At 44.1% G+C, this 19,748-nt stretch overlaps 1 protein-coding gene across 1 annotated transcript; it reads right to left on the bottom strand.

The window, feature by feature from the left end:
* Positions 1–97: 97 nt before the first annotated feature.
* MRPL19 (mitochondrial ribosomal protein L19) lies at positions 98–4,991 on the bottom strand. The gene is made up of 6 exons (XM_071439654.1): positions 4,850–4,991; positions 4,527–4,638; positions 2,793–2,911; positions 2,125–2,259; positions 1,197–1,378; positions 98–433 (listed from the first exon to the last, which is right to left on the bottom strand). Exons 1-6 carry the CDS (start codon positions 4,905–4,907, stop codon positions 218–220), a joined length of 822 nt encoding a protein of 273 aa, XP_071295755.1. The 5' UTR covers positions 4,908–4,991; the 3' UTR covers positions 98–217.
* Between the last annotated feature and the right edge of the window lie 14,757 nt (positions 4,992–19,748).

Here is a 19,748-nt window from a genome sequence, read left to right as displayed (position 1 = left end):
TAGATGTTTGTTCCTGGAAGAAAGATTCCTTGTAATGACTTGTAGGCATTGAGAGGGCAGTGGACACTTGAGCCACAGAAATCTGCTCATGCCGAAATCTGGAAAGGTTAACTTTATTGTTGCTTTGCCCATGTATATACAAAACTTGACAACTGATCATTCATACAGTAAACTAAAAATATTAATTTTCTCAGGAATTCTAGACCACAAAAACCCATTATTTTTCAAGTTCTTCACTCAGTTCTTTCCTAATCTTTTCCTCTATTTTTGAAGTATCATATTCTCTCAGCATGTCAAACTCCAGCCATGGTTGGCTCCACTTCTGTGCTGCTTGCATTTTATGTTCTGGTAGCTCAAACTTGATTCCCTTTATATTGTATTTGGGTCTTTCCCACCGTTTTGACCATGGTTTAGGTTTCATTCGTACCTGCACCTAGAATGAAAGATTAAAAATTTTTAAAACCCCATAACAATAAAAAGGTTCTAAGAAAGTAGATTTTTGATTGTGATCTTAGCAAAAGTGACAACTCCTGCTCTAACAGGAGGAAAGTAAGAGAAAACTGACCAATCTGTCACTGTGTTGTTTAGTAACTACTATGATACTATCATTGTTATCGTAGTATCTTGTAAAACTTTTTAATTAACTCAGTCTTGATTTATCACAGGGTCCTTAACTGAAACATGAACTGAAGCTAACTCATCTTTTCTAGTTTTTGCTCCTTATTAAGAAAAAAAGAAAAGTAGCACGAGAGGGAAAGGGGGGAATTACCATACTGAGTTTCTACACTCTGGCAGGGTCTGATGGTTTCTGGATCTTCCCAGAGATGCAGATTTTAGGTGACTCTTCCATCTTTCTTACCTTGTTTCCTGACACCAAGCACTCCTGAATCAGTAACTACATTAACAAAAACATTCCTGTAAGAAAAGCTTTCCCTTCTGCAAGGTTCTACAGAGGAATGTAGAAGCTGCTCCTCTTTGTGTGTCTTCAAAATGAACTCCAGAGGATGGTAGGTGTTTACATTCTCACCATTCTTTCATTATAGAAATGGCACAAAGACTTGCCTGATTTTATCTACTTTTGTCACCCTGGTAACTGATGTAGAGCAAAGAGCTGCTCCAGCCTGCCAGGATAACAGTCATAATGGAAGCTGTAAACAATCCTGTGCTGCTTTGCCCCTGACACATGTGGCTCCTACCTTGTTCACAGGGATTTCCTCATGGTCCATGCGAGGCACAGGTTTCATATTAACATCGACAGTGCTGTACTCGGGGAGGGCGTCCCGCAGGTACATCAGGTTCTCATCCAGCCTCTTCTCCAGCTTCAGCACCTCGATGGCCTGGATGCGAGGGCTGTACAGTTCATAACAGATTTCAACCCCTTAGAGACAGAAAGCCTGGTTTAATGCACCAAATTCAGGAGCAGTATTCCTTCAGTTACACATTTCTGTATCATTGCAAACTGCTGTTTACTCCTCAGAGCACTACAGTGCTGTGTGCAGTTGTGATTGTACTTGTGCACTGTGTCTGCACATTTCTTTGTAAATAAATCTTTGATACCATTCTGTAGAAGAGACTTCAATGGCTCGAATTTAAGGAAGATGAGCTTGGGTTTTCAACTTCATTTCCTTTTGGTTACAATGGGTGTTAGTTATGCATCTCAGTGTAGGTATAGTGTGTCCGAGGAGACACCCACCCTTTTCATATTTGCTCTCAGAACTCCACTATTTGCACTGTCCCTGATTTTGTCATAATCCAGAATATGAACCTGTGATAAAACTCTTCTAATCTGCTGCTTATTAAAACAGTTCACACCTACATCCCTAGTTTATGAAAACACACAGTGCTCAAACTGGGCTGGTATTTACATGGTAACACACAACCCAGGCTCAGACATAAGCACAACCTTCACAAAATGTCTGAAAATTACTGTGCAATTCCATACCTTCAAGTACAGAGCACATCCGCATTTCTGTGTACACAGTTTTCAACTTGCACAGTATACTAACAGGCAGACTCATACTTTCACTTCAGTCTGCTGTTTTCCTCCCCACAGACTAAACTTCTACAACATAACACATTTTTTGCTGAACATTTGCAGCACAATTACCACAGCTGAAACCCCACCTTGGTCTTCTATGACATTGCGGAGGACAAAGGTGGCGCCGAGCCCTGTCCCTCCCCTCTGGATGCAGATCCCCACAAAGCGGCTGGATTTGTCACTGGCCAGGGGATTTGCAGTTGTCACGGCCAGTATACTGCCTGCCAGAAAATGGATTAGAATTAATAGTTAATATGTTCATTTAATATGTTAATAAACAGTTAATGTGTGCCAAAATGTGGGAAGAATCAGGCATATGCATCAATTCAGGTGCATTTTGAAAATACTTTTGCTTCCCATAAAAACTGCCAGAAACAGAAAAAGCTGCTAAGGTGACCTGAATTAATATAGCCTGATACTGCAGGTTAACTGCAAACTTTCTTCATCTTTTTTTTTTTTTTTTTCTCAATCCAAATTGAATATAATTAATCTAATGTATTTTTTTTCCTTAGCTCTACTAGTTAACCATATGCTCAGGACTGAAAAATACCCACATAAGGAACACAATAGGATTACTCTTTCAGTTAATCAGGATACAAATATGAGATTAAAATACAAAGTGTTACATATAGAAACACATCCAGTTGATCTAACACACCTGAGACTTTATGTTTTGTGCTATTCTACATATGACCACACCCCACACAACATAAAATACTGCCAGAATTACAAAAGTTTTAGTGCTGACACTGACCAACATAGAATTCTGGGATGTTGAAAACTTTTCTTCTCTGTATCATATCCTTTCTTTCTATATAGTATTTAAGAGGATCTTTTCTCCCTCTGGGAGGTATAAATTCAGGGCTCAGGAACCTGTAAGAAAAGCCAAACTTTTAGAAGTATGAAACAAAAGCATTTGCATAAAAACTATGAGAAAATTCTAAGTATTTGGCCTAAGAATTACCAGCTGTTGCCTTTTCAGAGATATGAACTGCAGTCTCTGAAGTCAGCAATTTTATTTAATTATTGGCTTTGTTATCTAAAAGGATTTTTTGTGGGGTTTTGATGTTGGTTTTGGGTTCTTATGTGGCTTTTTTGTTGTTCTTTTAAACAGATTTTTTCCCAAACCAGTAATACATGTTGGTCTCAGAGGAGCTGACTGAAAGAGGCCAGTTCAATTAGTGCTGTCACAGCTTAGAAACAGGTTATTTAATGGTTTAATTGTAATCACCATGACAAAACTCTTACTATTTATTGACTTTAATAACAGATATGGAAGAATCTATTACAGTCTTCACAAACTGATTCTACAGGACACACCACATAAATGTCCTTTTGTGTTACAAAAGCTTAAATAGACTGGTAAAACAAATTTTTTGCTACTAAAGAATTAAACCATGCCAAAGAATTTCTCCATGGCCTGGACCTCAGTTATTGACTGTTGAGCTGAGTGCTTATTTCCTGACATGGATTGGCTAGAGCTGAGAACCATTTCCAAGACATATTTGGATGTGCTTACTCAGGTTTGGATGGCAAGACCACCTGCCCTCAGAGCAGACAGATGAAGGTGAACTCAATTCAGTTGTACAGATGCATCTTAAAAGTCCTGGATCTGGCCAGGAGAGAAGTGCCCAACAGAGAGGAGGACAAATGCAAATCTGCCCTACAAACTTTATGGGGCTGTGGGGGCAGCAGAGGTTCTGGCTGGTGCTGCTACCCACAGGCAGCAAACAACACCAAACCTCCTCATGATCTTCAAAGTGAGGTCTTGGAGGGGGCAGATGAATAATACAGTGCCACCACTCTTCTTCCAGACACAGCACTGCACATTGAACCACTGGGTCACTTAAAGTAGTGCAAATTTGGTTTAAAACCCAGGGAGGTTGTGGATGCCCCAATCCTGGAAGTGTTCATGAACAGGCTGGATGGGACTTGGAGCAAGCTGCTCTAGTGGGAGGTGTCCCTGCCCATGGCAGGGGGGGTTGGAATGAGATGATCTTTAGGTCCCTTCCAACCCAAACCATTCTGTGATTCCATGAAATGGGCTGAGGTGACATCAAAAGTACCCAGAATGAGACATCTCATGAAGGCTACCAGAGATATCAGGTCCCTGTCACAACCAGTGATGCACAACCAGCACTAAAGTCCAAGGCAAAGGCAGACACAGGACCTGTGTCCCTGTCACAAAAACATGCCTTTAACAGGCATGATCTCCCACATTAACCCCAAATTTGCAAAAGTATTTACTGCTCTATGGTTTTTTTTTCCATGTTTCATTGCTTTCAGAAACTCCAGAAACAGCGTTTTAAGGTGTTTTGAGCATATTCCAACTCAAATGTCTTTGCTAGAATTTTACAAACCGTGTTGGGTTTTTTCATTTTTGTTATAGTAATTCCTTGATTCTTTAAGTGAGTGCTCACACAGTGAGAGCCCGAGCACGGCCCAGGCGAGGCTGTACCAGCCCAGGTGAGCAGTGGGACACCCTCACCTGCTCTCCTCCTTCTTCGTCTTCCTGTCGATAATGACGGGCTTCGGAGGCGGCTGGAATTTCGGTGGCTTTCCATCGCTGCTCACTCGATACCCCGATAAAGAAAAACACCCTGTAAAATACAACAGAACGTTTAAAACACTCGTGATTTCAAGTTTAACCTCTCCCCACTAAAGCAGGGCATGGCACCACAACCCGCCCGCCAGGCCAGGAGCCTCCTCCCCCCCGCTCCGTGGGCCAGGGAGGGCAGGAGGAAGGCGCGGGGCCCGGGGGAGGCCCGGGGAAGGCTCCGGGGTGAGGGTGAGGGCCCGGGCAGTGCTCACGTCCGGGCAGGGCGATGGCGGCACCCCTCGACACCAGCCTCCCACAGGCGGCCGCCATGGCGGCTGCGGCGCGGCCGCTACGGCGAGCGCGGGGGGACAAAGCGCGGCGGGACGGAGCGCGGAGGCGGCACCGCCTCACGGGGCGGAGCCAAACTGGAGCAGGTTTGGGTGGGATACTGGGAGGTAATTCCTCGCTGTGAGGGCGGTGAGGCGCTGTGGAGCAGGTTTGGGTGGGATACCGGGAGGGAATTCCTCGCTGTGAGGGCGGTGAGGCGCTGTGGAGCAGGTTTGGGTGGGATATCGGGAGGGAATTCCTCGCTGTGAGGGCGGCGAGGCTGTGGGACGGGCTGCCCGGAGAAGCTGTGGGCTTCTCATCCCTGGAAGCGTTCCAGGCCGGGTTGGAAGGGGCTGGTTTAGTGGGAGGTGTCCCTGCCCCAGGCAGGGGCTGGAAGGGACATTAAATCCCAACCCGTTCTGTGATTTGAGGATGAAGGGGAACAAAGCGGCCCCTTTCACCTCCGTCCCTCAGGGAGATTCAGGTGTGGCAGGAGGCCCCAGAGCAGGGGAGAGCGGCAGGGGCTGTGCCTGGGATGCGGAGCTGGAGCTCCCAGTGCATCCCCGGCATCATCACAACTCAGCACAGGCACAATGTTGGAGCTCCTTGGACATCACAGAGGTTATGAATTCACCAGAGGTTATGAATTCTGGCTTTGCCACATGAAAGTGATGGTGTGTTTTCCAAGAACACACTTCTGTGTGTTTTCATGATAAAAGCACTCAACTAAAAATTTTGTTGGAGGCCATTCTGTCCATAATTCAGATATCTTGCAGTCCCAGTGCTTTTTACCAAGATTAGTTTAGAAATTATTATATGCAAAAGTACTGCTTGTGTCAGTTGGGTTTCCTTGGCCATCAGTCTGGATTCAATTAGTGCCTACAGAGGCAGGAGGAAGGTGAATTGTAAATGCAGGTCAATAAATAACACCCCACAGTTTAAACTTTGCAGAGATTCACTTCAAAATATCCCTGACCCCATGAACAAATTAGATCCATCATGTTATCTGTGATGTTCCCCCAACCCTTTTATTGTTTGCAGGTAACTGCCCAAGCCCCCTCATTGACACGAATAATTTCCTACTTTGTGATCTGATGCTTGGCTCCTTAACTGTGCTTCAGCAGACGATAAGGTGTGCAGAACACAAGTCACAGGTTCTGTAATCTGGTGAACAGCGAGTTAACCAGCAGGACATGGATGGTCCAGAAGAGGGCACTCTGACCCTTAAAATACAGAAAAATCGCCAGTAGTGAGCACACACTCCTCAAGTTTAATCTTTTCTTTTTTTAAATGTTCTTATCCGTTATGTGAGCATTATTAAAAAGGCGGCATAATATTTTTCAGGGGGTGAGGAATTATCATGTAGAGGTAATTCCAATACCTTAACGGTGATTGAGGAGATAACAAAATAGCTGTAAGGAGATGTGTGGGCTATGACTTGGGAAGTTACAGGTTTGTAGCTCACAACTGTCTTTATGGAAGAGAATTGGATGTTTCAGTGTCAGGGAGCCACTTTTAACTCCCTGACTGACCACTGTGGATTGCAGGCTAACAAAACCACTTTGGTAGGCTGGAACTGCCCTGAGCTCAGGGAACTTCCCTTGAGGTGCTCTACAGGGCCCAAAAACTTGGCCCTGTGTATTTCCCAATTCCCGTGTGGGTTGTTGAGGCACCCTGGCATCAAGACTCTGGAACATGTGTTGTTGGGTCTCTTTTTTTCAGGAACAGCTTTCTTGAGTTTGAAATGCAGAGGCAAGACACTCCCCTTGAGTTTCTTCATTCTGTCATATCAGACAGAGTAGGAGAAGAGCTGCCTTCCTACTCTTCTTGCCTATATAACAAAATCTATGAGAATATGGATCACTTTACTATCACTGGGATAGGGTGAGGCTCATAAATGAAAGCATCACTGTTCTCAGGTGTGATATAACAAGGAGGGCAATGAAGATGGTGAAGGGCCTTGGGGGAAGGCCACATGAGGAGTGGCTGAGGGCACTTGGCTTGTGCAGCCTGGAGAAGAGACTGAGGGGAGACCTCACTGCAGTTACAACTTCTGGTGAGGAGAGAGGAGAGGCAGAGGATGATCTCTTCTCTCTGGTGACCAGTGACAGGACTTGAGGGAATGGCCTGAAGCTGTGTCAGGCAAAGTTTAGGCTGGATATTAGAAAAACGTTTTTCACCCAGAGGGTGCTTGGGCACTGGAACACGATCTTCCCCAGGGAAGTGGTCACAGCACCAGGCCTGACAGAGTCTAAGAAGTGTTTGGATGATGCTCTCAGGCTTGATGATCCTTGAGGGTCCCTTCCAACTCAGCTTATTCTGTGATTAAACAGACTTTGGTACTTCTCTGAATTAATTCTGACTGAGTTAAACTTATTTCTAGTCCCTCCTGTCCAGTCCTGGGGACGCTCACTTATGGTTCCTTACTAATCAAATCTGAGTTTCTTTGGGAAGAAAAGGAGGACGGGTAGTAAATAGTGCTTAGCCTGATCCTCTCTCATCTGTGGAATTAGAATGTGACCAAGATCTTCCATTGAATGCCATCCTTCATGTTAGGGTCTTTGAAGTCTCCTCCCTTATTTCAACACCCTTCTTGAAGTATTTGTTTCAAAACTGAACATGGCAGTTCAGCAGTGCTTGCAGTCACCCCAAACACCCTCAGTTATCCAGCTGGACAAACTGCCACCTCCAGCCTATTTCAAACCCAAATTTCTTTTGACATCAGCATTTCAGTGTCTCCCTCCCTTTATGTATCAATAATGTCAAGAGATTCTCTCCCAGGTCAGCAGTAAAGAGATCCCTCTTTTCACTTCCTTGCTGAAGATTTCACTGAATGGTGGTCCTGCTCATTAGAGGAAAAAAGGCCAATGTTTAAGGAGGAAGGAGACCTTGTGTTTTGCTCCCCACATTCTTTGTCACTCTGAGCCATTAATTTTTGATTTCTTTGCTTCAACTCAGCTTTGTTGTAACAAAGGCTGAAGAACAGACCTTCTCTGACCATATGCTGCATTTGCAAGGTAAAGGAGGGGTGCACATTTTTGGAGTGGAGATGCCCAACAGATTGTACTGGCCTGAGCTGACCTGCTTACCTGGATTTAACCTGCTCATGTCCCCAGGAATGCAGTGCTTCAGTCCCAGCACCACCAGGGTCAGGGCTGTCAGTATCACCTTCCAAAACAGTGTGCATTGCAGGCTGAGATCCCAGAGATTTCTTCTGAACACCTGAAGCCATGTTGCAGCAGCCCCAGCACAGCTGTCTGTGGCCTGTCAGAGGGTGTGAAGAGGGGAGTGAGTTTTCATGTTGCCCAAGGGAACATGGATGTCTTTTTGTAGGAAACACAGCCAAAAGTGGTGACACCTGCTGTTATTATTACTGTGTCTCTAAAGAAAAAGAGGTATCTGTGAGGGGCTAAGATGCTCTGGAGATCTGGTCTGTTGTCCCTTAGGAGTTGAGAAGAGGCAGCTGGATGTCCCCAGATTACAAAAGAAATGGGACTGGCTCATGGAGCGTCTCTCCACCTCATCTTCTAGCTAAATTACACCCATTTCCACCTGTCAAGCTATTCATAGCTGCTGTAGCCCCAGCAGTGGCTGGTGGAGCAGACATATCTCCTTTCAGACTGTCCAGAGGTATCTGAACCCTTCAGGCTCTCTTGCAAACCTGTGCGAGCAGAGACACAAGGCCATGCCTGGATTCCTCTGTGTCCTGTTTATCCCAGGTACCAAAGCAGTCCTCTAAACTACTCTGGAAAGGTTTGAGTATTTTATTAGAACCTTGAAACAATCTGATATAAGTTCTAGTCTTTCTGGAAGCTTCCCTTTAATGAGACATGAATTATTGGTTAACTTAAGGTGATTTGACCTAGCTGAAAATAATCAAAGAAATCCCAAAATGTTGCTTAAAATGACGTCAGGTGCCAGACCCTTCTGCATAGAGCAGCTGCTCATTAAGGTGGCCATCAAGCATCCACAATTACATTTTTTCCTTACTGTAGAGCAAGCAAAGAGGAGAGGGAGAGCTGTTCTTCTGACACAGCATCCCAGCACTGAGCTCAGGAAAGCGATGGACTGGAAAATCTTCCGCTCCTTCTGTCAAAACAGCCCCGGGCCTCAGTTGTTTTGGAGCCTGGGTTGTTTTGGAGCCTGGGTTGTTTTGGAGCGTGCATCCTGCTGGAGCCACACACAGTTAACCCTGCCAGGCCAGTGCCTGCTCTCCCCTCTGTGCAGTGCTGGGAAAGTGCTCACATCTGCTCCTCTGAGCCTGAGGCTTCCAGAGGGCCTCTGGCAGCAGGCATGGCTTCCGTGGCACATCACTGCCATGTTCATGCACACCCATGCTCTTCCATTTCCTTTTCCCTTTGTTGCATTCCAGCCCCGGAGGGTAAATTGTTATTGTATAACCTGTATGGGAAAGGAAAAAAAATGTGTGCCAGTGATTTCTGTCAGGGTGCAGGGGATGTATGAAATGTGGTCTGGTTTGCTGGTAGCTTTGCCAGTGCCTCAGTAGTTACTGACTCTGTTTTCAGAGTCAGAAGTGTCTTTAAATTCCTCTTGGAATCTGTGATGTTTTAAGATCATTGAGAATTTGAGCTGTGTGGCTTTGTTGTTTTTCTTGTCTTATGCTCTTGATTATGCCCCCACTCAGAATTCTGTTTCCTCTGGGATGTGTGGCACCCTTACAGGTTATGGAAGGGAACTGGCTGACTTCAGCATTTATAAAACACTTGATTCTACTAATTTTCTGATTTAGTAAGAAATTTTAAAGAGGAATTGTGTCTAATATGGAAGACAATGTTGAAATTACTCCAATAATCCAATAAACTGTGTAGAAGGTACATAATTGCTTAGAGGTTAAAAGAGTGAGATGTTGTGAGTTTGCAGAGTTATGAAGAGTGTGTGTCAAAGCAAGGTTAAGTTCAGTAAATGATGTCACAGGTCTTTCCCTTAGGCAGTAAATTCTTAAAGTCTCCTTGGACTTCTTGAGTCCTGTATGGGGCAAGATGCCAAGAGGTGTCCTTGCCTCCAAGCTTCTATAGTCTGAGTGATGGAGGCCGAGTTCCAGAGCCATTTTACAGAAAGCTGCCCCAGGAACACCATTAAATAAATAACTCGTTGATGAGTCCAGGCAGCTCCTTCAGTACTTATCTCAAACTGGAAGACATGTCTTGGGTTGGGAGCATCTATCTCATTCCAGAAATTGGAAGTCCTGTCCTTCAGAAACAGTTGGGAACCTAAAAAGACCTCCTGTTTCCTGAGATGTTTAAAAACCCAATTGAAATGAATTATTAAAGAAATCCCATTTATCTTGAAAGGCAAGTGTAATCGAAAGACTGATGGGTGAACTCCCAGGTACCTTTACATTTCATAGAGTCAATATTTGTTCTTTCTCTGTTTATAACCCCATTACTCTCTCTAGGTGGGCAGGCGATTTCAGGGGGAACCATTTGTTTTTCTTGATTAATGCATTAATGCTGGTGGTTTGTCATAGTAAATTATATCTATTATCTCAACCTCTGTATGCAGGAGGAAAAGCAAGTGAAAAATTTATGATCAAATTGCTCAAAGTCGTGGCTTCTCATTATTTTTAACAAAGCCAATCAACTTCTGCTCTTCATTTTTGAATGACTAGTGACTAACCTGAAGAGAAAATGTCTTTTATATCTTTTATTTAGCAAAAGCCCTTTAGAAATCATAATGTTATTTTCCAGTGCACTGGCTCAGCTGTGTGCAGTACTATTGTGTGAAAATAGGTGGGAGAGAGAAACTGCTACCTTGTCTTATGTCTCACTTTGCTTCCCTCTGGACTCACAGCAGGGCTTTCACCTGAGAACTGGGCTTTACAAGCTTTGAGTCTCTGCCTCTTCCACCACAGAAGCAGCAGCTCTGGACACTGGCTTCCTAAACCAGTTGAAGAAACTCTCAGCTCTCCTAGTTGTTCACAGCACCATTTGTGGCAATCTTCTTTGGGTGAAAACCAAACTGCCTCAAATCAGACTCCTTTTAATGGACAAAGCTGCTCTTCCTCTACCAGAAGGAAGCTGCCCTTCCTCTATCAGAAGGTTCATTTTACAGAAGGAGCATTAGGTGGAGATGAGCTGGGATGCTGTGTTGGGATAGATTCAGTGAATGGAAAAAAAACTGGTTTACCTTTCCCTGTGGGAAAGGAAAAGCGAATTTGATTAGTTATGCATGTCCAAGATGGGGTTAGCAAGTGAAGCAAGAAATTACCTGCAGTGTAGTAATAAATGTAAGAGATTCTCCATGGACAGCAATACCTGAGATTGAGAACGACCAGGGAAGGGCTGTGAATGAAACAGCACCCAGAGGATAAGTGCAGGACAGGGCAGAGCACAGCACCAGTGTTGGGCAGGGTAAGGCTGGGAGGGTGATGCTGGCTTGTCAGTCTTCACAAGAGGATAGTCCAGCAAAAACTGAAAATATTTTGGAATCTAAGTGGGCTCTAGTCTCTTTTTGCCTCTGCTGAGGTGTTTCTGAGGCAAGTTACTTGTGTTAGAAAAGCCATTTTTTATACTTATTTTATGTAGTCTCTGGATGCACGCACCCACTAAGCTATGCCCATACACACACAGCTCTGCACATAACACTGCTGTCAGTCCAGGCAATGCCCAGCCTAGTGAACTCTGACATTTTCAAATCTCATGTAAAATAGCTGTAAAAACCTGTAAAGTTTCCTTCCTTCCTTCCTTCCTCTGCATCCTTTCTAGCTGGTCTGATGAGTAGTGTTACCACATTAGGTATCAGTGATGTGTGGGCCAGGTGCCCAGAGACAATGACTGCAGTCAAATTTCAGTATGAGCTGTCTGCAATGAGAAGCATCTCTTGCCCTAGAACCAAGTTAACTAATGATAGTGTTGTGGCTACAGAGTGTGGAGATTTGACTGTCTTGGACTTCAATGCCTTTGTAAATTCCTGGGGTTGTTTTAGATGACATAGTCCAGTGGTGTCTGTACTGCCCAGCACACCTGGACTTTGTCACTGGATAGTCTCTTGGGACCACTGTGAAAGAAAATACCTGGTGATATTTTTGGCCTGAGTACTAAAATGCCTGTGAAAGCATATGGTTACTCTTGAAACAGCCCTCTCAAATGGAAAAGATTTAAAAGAGGAAAGGAGAATGTATATTTAAGTGCATGTGAAAGGAGAACACAAACCTGTTCTTCTTGCAAATGGTAGATGTAGTCCATTGTTGAATTTGCACTGATGCCAGTGAAATTACACTTGGGATTAATTATCCCCATTCAGCAGAGAAGCATTTCCTCTGATTCCCTTTGATTTTTTACCAGTTTGTGATCTGTGAGCCAGAGGTTTTTTGTGTAATTTTCTATCTGTCCAAAACCAAGGGAAATACCCTCTGCTCCGAGGCAATGATAAATCTGAGGTGAAAGCTGATCTGTCCGAGTTATGTTGCAACCAGGGAACCCAATAAGATTTTTTCATTGACTTCTCCAGATCCAGCTTAAGCACAGTCCATGCTGAATGCTCCTGAAGGAATGGTCTGTCCTGCTGATCACTGTAAATAGATGGGAGCACAAACTCATGGCAACCTGGGCTGTAGCTGTGCTGGAGTCAGGAGACTGCAGGATGCCCTGTCATTCCTGGGCAGCTGTGATCAGGCTTGCCAGAGTAGCAGAAAGAGAAGATGCTGAGCATTGGCAGACAGTCTGCTCCGGGGTTATTTTTTCAGTTCTCAGCCCATGCCACTGTGTCTTTATCAAGGATATTACAAATTCCTGAAACACTCTTGGGTGTCTTAGAGCACATCATCTGTTTGTGGTCACGCTATTAAACTCCAAGCCATGATTACTTCCTGCCTATTGGGAATGGCCAAAGCTCCTGCCAACTTCCAAGCCATGCTCAGAAATGTTCTGGATTGTTTGATCCAGGTGGCCTGGATCAAAAGTGAACCAAGGACTAGTCCAAAATGTGAGTGGCAGTGCCTGTGTTCAGACCCTTATGTGGTTCAGACTATTAATATAGAAGTGGATTTTATGAAAAGACTTCATGACAATGTTTGGAAACAGTCTTTTTTGTGGGAAAGGTCTCTGGCAACAAAAATGGCTTTTTCAGTGTAAGTTATAACAGTAGTTTCCATGAGGATGGGCTGTGTGTAGAGGATGTGTGCCCATGAGGACAGAAGAACCTGGGGAATGCTGAAGGATTCTCTTGTTGTCCTACAATCTACTGCCTTGCCTGCCCTCAGAGTGGAGTACAGAGTTTGTGATAAATGCCCATGCTATCATTTTAAGAATGAATGTTGAGATTATTAATTTTTTTAATCAAATAACATAATAGCATGTTACTTCCACAGGACAGGCAGAGAACTTCTAAACAAGTTAATCTGAGAAACAATTCTGGTTCCTGTGGAAATTAGGGACAATGTAAATTATTTGTGAGGGTTGATAGTAAAACAGGAAAAACAACAGGGAAGAACCTAGTGGAGTTCCAGATTAAAAGGTATCTGTAACCTGAAGTGACTCATGCCTACATAGCTGTAGGATTGAGACAATTCTCCCTTGATTACCATAGGTGAGATAATAGGAAAAACATACTGCTGCTCACATTGAACCAGCTGGGATGTTTCTACTCTTCAAAGCCAAGACCAAGGAGGTCAGAGATAGGTATCCTCAGGTGTCAAATTCAGCCTCTCATCTACGTAGCACTCCCAGAGAGCTATTGAATATACTAATGGAAAGATAGGGGTGGAAAACAGTAAAGCCAGTACCCACCACCATCCAATTAATGGAGAAATCTACCCAGAAAACCTGTTAGAAGAGGACTTATGAGTCAGGTCAAGTGGAGAACAGTTTCACTCTACAGATATCAGAAGACAGTGTAGATCCTGAAGGTCTCAGTGAAACTTGTCTCTTTAAACCTTTATGTGACTTGCAGTGTAGTACAAAGATCAAGATGACTCCAGATTCCTGTAGTTCTAATACAGTGAATATTAACCCAGGAACATCCTGTGCACAAGATACCAACTAAACCCAACTGGATATGCTGCTCCCAGAAAAATCACCAGATTACACAGCACCCTCTGACACAGACCATGGAATTATTAGAATAAAGAGAACTGAGAGAGGTTTCAACACCAGTTACTTGGTCAGGCATGAGGAGAAAGTTTTCAGCTTTTTTGTGGATCACTTTGTAGTGTTCAAATATTTTACTTTTTACATTTTCATGCATTGGAGGATTTTGCACCACTTTGTTCAGTTTCCCAATGTTTCAGTGGGATAAGTGCATCACTTGAGGCTTTTACACTACACAGAATTCGGTTGAAGCATGACCCCCACTTGAAACCTTTCCCAGTATGGAGCAAAGTCCTCCAGGTTTTATGTTCGTTTTGTAAACTGAAGTGATTGAGTGACACAAAATGTGAAAACTTCAAAGGCCTTTGAGTTTGAATATTCTGCACAGCTGTTGTTTAGCATTGAATATGGATTTTACTTGTGAGATACTTGGTGTTGTATTGCAAAACTGCATTATGTGAAGTCCTCTGCCTTCAAATTGATGAAAGCAAACAGTGCTTACTTCCATGAGTAACCCCATCTATTTCCATAATACACTCTTAGGGGAAAGATTAAGAAAAAAAGGAAACAAAGAGCTGTACTCTGCTGGGAAACTTTGCTATTTTATATTGAAGCTCTGACCACCCAGTTTACATTTCTTTCTGTATGTATAAATGCACATATATTTTGTTATTAATTTACATTCATTTAGAAGGAATATGGCCAAGTGGAAAGAGCTCTGGCTGGACTTAAAAAGTATTTAATATTTTCTTATCTCTGTCAATTTCCCCTGGCTGACATTGAAAAAGTATTGACCTTAAACATATGACTGTTCTTTGTCCATGTGTGAAATGGCAGAATGCAACAAGGCCTTTTGGAGAGTGCTTTGAGAATTTATGGAAAAAAACAGTAAGAAGTGAGTAATGTTAGTAGGGTTAGAAAGAAAGAGTAGTTTTAGAAAATTTGTACTAATAAATCTGCATGTGACTGTGTAAACAAACAAGACTTCAATCCTACAACTGGTTCTCTAGCTGAGATCTATTCCTAGTCCAGCTCTTCTACTGACCAGCCTTTGGCTGTTGATGGTTTAATCAGCAAGGAAGAGGTAAATGGTGCCAGGTCAGTAAAAAATAGGAAAGCATTACCAAAAATCAGCCCTGAAAGGAAGCAAGATCAGCACAAACAGCATTAAACTGGGAATCATCCTAACTGGGTCCATTCCTGATTACTGTTTATGAACTGGATAATGTTGGGGTCACAAAACTGAATGACAAATTACTTCCTTTCTCACTGCCTCAGTTTCCCCACTTGCAGCTGTACTTAACTGTACTTTGGGAATTTACATGCATGTTTCAGATATTACAGTTTTATGTGCAGCAGGAGAAGGTGGGGATCTACAAGAGAGGAGCATGGGAGGAGAGAAAAATGCACATAAGTAACATAGTCTAAAAGGAGGACTGGGGTACAGTTGTTAAGCATCTTAGACTTAGTGAGACTTCTCCACAGTTAATCTGTGGACGGAGAGCAAATATCATTCCTCCAAGCTAAGATGTAATGCTGGACTGCATCAGTACTGGCCTATTCCCACTTCTGGGTGGCTTTGGGAGCAAGGGATGCAAGAGAATGTATATCATTATATGTGTTATTACCTATCCCCAGGGATGTATTTGAAGGCATGGATGGATTTCAAGGGCTGTTACTCCTAAAAGTAAAGTTCCATTTTGGTGTTGCCTTGATTCATGTTTACCCCATGAGACTGCCCATGACAGACATCCTTTATCTGTGCTGTGCTGGGACAGGTGGCCTCTTTGCCTTGCAAACACAGCTGATGTTCCCACATGCCCCAGGGAATAAGGGCATTATGGAGATGGACTTTAACTGAATTGTCTGTTTCTCAAAGGCCAATGTTTCTTTTCTTTTTTTTTTCCTTGTTCTTTTTGGCAAGAGTTGCTTTCTTCTTCCTTTTGGAAGGCATCTGTACAGACTTACTTTAAAAAAAGCCCTCAGAGGACAACACCCTCCCCTTTGGTTTGGCTTTTTTCACATTAACCTTAAGGGCTGCTCAAGCACACTAACCGTGTTTAGCCTTAAGCCCTTTGTCACCAGAAGTTTTTTTTCTTCCCCATATACTGAGTCAGCCAAACCTAATTACCCTTTAATCAGTAAAATCAACACCTGCTAACAGGGTGGGCTCTTTTCAGCAAATAGTGCTTCCCTTTTCCAGAGGCTGCTAAATTTCCAGGGGTCCTATTGTTTCTTTGTCTTGCTCATAAGGAGCTTTGACTGATAATCTGGTAATGGGTATGGTTATCTCATGCCTGTAAAACAGCAGTGGTGAATCTTCCTCTTGGCAAGGGTAGCAGAACTAGATGAGACAAGAATTATACATAGATGCTAGGAGTCAAATCTCCCGGTATTTTCCCTTTAAAACTTAGGTCTGCCCTGGAAAAATATGGGTCAGAGAGGTTTGGCAGGTGGGATTAAAGTATCAGGTGAAATAAAGAGCAAGGCAGCCTGTAGAAGCTCCTGGTTTTTTATCTTGCTTAAGCAGCCCTCTGCAAAAAAAAAAGTAAGGGGGCAGAATTGTCTGCAGAGAGCAGGGACTGGGGCTGGATTTTACAGAGCCCGTTGGATCTCAGGCTGTGTCTGTGCTGTTAGGGCAGCCCAGAGCCACCACTGTCCTTGAGGAGACTCATCTGCAGCTTCATGGGAGACCCTCAGGGTGTGAAGAGGTGTTGTGGGAAGGAGGTGCTTAGGTGCAGACCAGGCCAGAACAGCCTCTTGTTCCTGTGGTCATGGACAGGATTTGAGCTCGAACTCCAGATTTACCACTCTGCTCTCATCCTCTGGGTGGCTGCTTGGAACCTGAGCAATTGGCATATGGGCAGAAGACAAACAGGGCCACGGGACTTACAGCTCCCCTTGGGGTCTGCTTCTAGTACACAGACCATCCCAGGACAGACTTCTGGTGGAAAAAATTACTCTGGTATTCATGGCAGCACTCTTGAAAATGTCTTTCACATGTAATCAGGCAGCCAGTCTGATATTCATCTGAGAACAGCTGAAACATTGTTAGAAATTTCGGAATAAGAAACACTTTACAAGTTCAGTCAACTCTGAAAAAACCCCGGAGCCCTTTGTGCTGAAGTTTCTTATACTTGTTTTTAGCTCTAAAATCAATGTTTTTGGAGAGCTCCACTTAATTTCTTGTGGATGAACAGGACAGAGGAGTGAAAACCACTTGTGGTTTTCCTTGCATGTCTACAGTGAGGTTGTTTTTGCTGGATAGGTGCTGCAGCTTTGTTCAGCAGTTTTGTGTGAGCCTGGCCCTGTGGCTGCCACCCTTGGCAGCCCCACACAGTGCAGCTCCTTAGTTTGAATGTATGGTTACACAGGCTGCTAAATTGCTGGTGCTGGCTTTGCCTGTGAAATACACCCTCCTCTCTCTGTACCAATACTCAGCTCCTGCCCTAGCCTGGATATGTGGGATATGGCCATTATTTACATGCAAACATATGCCTGAGCTGCAGCTAAAGCTGGTGACCAAAGCCCAGGATCTCCTTCCTGTACCCATCTATTTGTGTCACCAGTTCTCAGCTCTTTCAAATTAACATGACTAACTTGATGCTGCCAGGATATGGATGAAAATCAGGCAGGATCAAATACTGGATGTGCTTCCAGGTGAGGTGGAGCCTTCATTTGACTCCACAGGGTGAGCAGTGCTCAGTGAGCATCTAAAGTCATGCTAGGAAGTTAAAGTAATTGCTAAGGAAGGAGCCAGGACTCCTGGGTCTCAAGGCCAGGTTGGATGGGAATAGAACAGAGTATAAAAAATTATATTCTGAGCCTGTGTTCTCTTAAGAGCAACTTGGTCTAGTGGAAGGTGTCCCTGCCCATAGTAGAAAGGCTGGAGTTAGATGATCTATAAACTCTGTTCCAACCCAAACCATTCCACAATCCTATGAAAACCACAGGTCTGGATCGGCTGAAAAACCCTCTGTTGAGTTTGATGGAGGATAGAGGAGTCCAGTGGGTTAGGGGAGCCTGGCATGACTTTCTGCTGTCAAAAGATAAGCGAGTTTTGGATATGTGGCTGACACCAGTCCCAGTCCTGCAATGAGATCCAGGAGGGTTTGATCCCTGGGCCTGTGCAAGGTCTCCTCCACTGTAGGATCACTCTCAAGAGGGGACACAGAATTTTCCTGTCACCAGTCTGGCAGGACACTGCTGCTCACACTGATTTCAGCAGCATATACAAATACCTGTCAGAGCAGAAATCCATGTGAATTCAGATGCTTTGCTTTGGGCTCCCTGCTTTGAAAACTCTGCTCATCCTTCTGTCTGTCTGTGCCAGAGAGACAAGAGCACTGCATATCTAATCCAACAATAGCTGGGCTCCTCCAACCCAGCCCCTCGGGGCACCCCTTTCCCCGACTGCCCCCCCAGCAGCTCGCAGTGCCACAGCTGGACAGCTGCACAAGTCTGCAGCAAATTTGGGCAAAGAGGTGAAGAGGTGCCTTTTAGGACCCTGGGAGCTCCGCCAAGGCTCAGGTAGGTCTGTCTCATTCGTCAGCCGGGATTCATTCACTCCCAGGGATGTGTGTGTGTGTGTGTGTGTGTGTGTGTGTGTGTGTGTGTGTGTGCCGAGTGCTTTTCCTTCTCCGCCGCTGGCTGCGAGCCTTCCCAGCAATGGGACTAACGCTGCTCTCCGGGCAATGAGGAGTGCTGGGCAGGGACAGGAACCGCTTTCCTTTCCTCGGGAAGAAAACAAGCCGTGAGGACACCTAAGGATGTGCTGCCCAGATGTGCTGCCCACCTCCACCTTCCTCCTAGGACTCATGTGCTTGACAGCTTTCAGCAACTTTGCCAAGACTTCTGCAGACTTCTCAGGTAGGGAGAAGCTCCGATCCCTCCTATCCCTCCGTGTGCTGCTCGTGCATGGGGGCTCTTATCCCAGTGCTCAGGAGCAGCTCGGGGAAAGGGGATGTGAGCAGATCTGGGATAGTTATGTGGGAAGTAATTTTAATCTTTTAAAAATAAGCCAAAGATGAGAAGTGTCTTCCATAAGAGGATTTTGAGTTTCTTAAAAGCCTTTCTCAATAATTAGCAGACCTATTTCAAAAGAGTTAGTCTGACTAACTTTGGGAACAAGAAAAACAATAGTGTTAACTTGTGTAAGTTTGTAGCAGGAATGCTATTTACCTGTGTAAGTTTTTAGCAGGCTTTGTGCTGTGCTTCTCACAGGAGTGAAAAGAGGTGGATTAGGAGACTGGGATGGTTTAGGGTGTAAATTAAAGTTAACATAGCAAGTCTAATTATTTTGTAGTGGGCCAGATTCCCTCCTCTTAATATACAGCTCCTGGTTGTTGCAAAAGCCCCTTGAGCTGAGATAAAGGAGGTGCATGCACAGAACAAATTATATTCTGAGCCTGTGTTCTCTTAAACTGCAAGAAAAAAATCTCATTTAATAATATCTTCTGAATCTAAAAATGTTGATAGCACTTGTTTGGAGTTGTACACAGCAGGTAAATACCCAGTACTTTCAAAGTCTGGAGTCCCATGTAAGTTTTATAACTTTATAGCTGCACTAGTTGATTTAAAATTATGTTTCTGCTTCTGTTCTTTCTGGATGTGCATGTGGATCTGAGAAAACAACAGATTTCATTTTGCAGCTTCAGCAGGGCTGATCAGTTTGCTTGGGAGTGCCCAGTGAGGGCCACTTTTCTTTTAGGATATTGGTTCTAATTTTGGGTCTTAGTGTGAATAACTAGCCTGGCATACTCTTTAGGGGTGTTTTGCAAAACTCTTGTCGTGGATA

Source organism: Agelaius tricolor, unplaced genomic scaffold, assembly GCF_023055355.1.
Source record: "Agelaius tricolor isolate 1412-34295 unplaced genomic scaffold, bAgeTri1.0.p SCAF_1, whole genome shotgun sequence".
NCBI classification, from domain to species: Eukaryota; Metazoa; Chordata; class Aves; order Passeriformes; family Icteridae; genus Agelaius; species Agelaius tricolor.
Note: the sequence above shows the minus strand (reverse complement) of the source record. Positions and strands in the feature narration are given on the sequence as shown.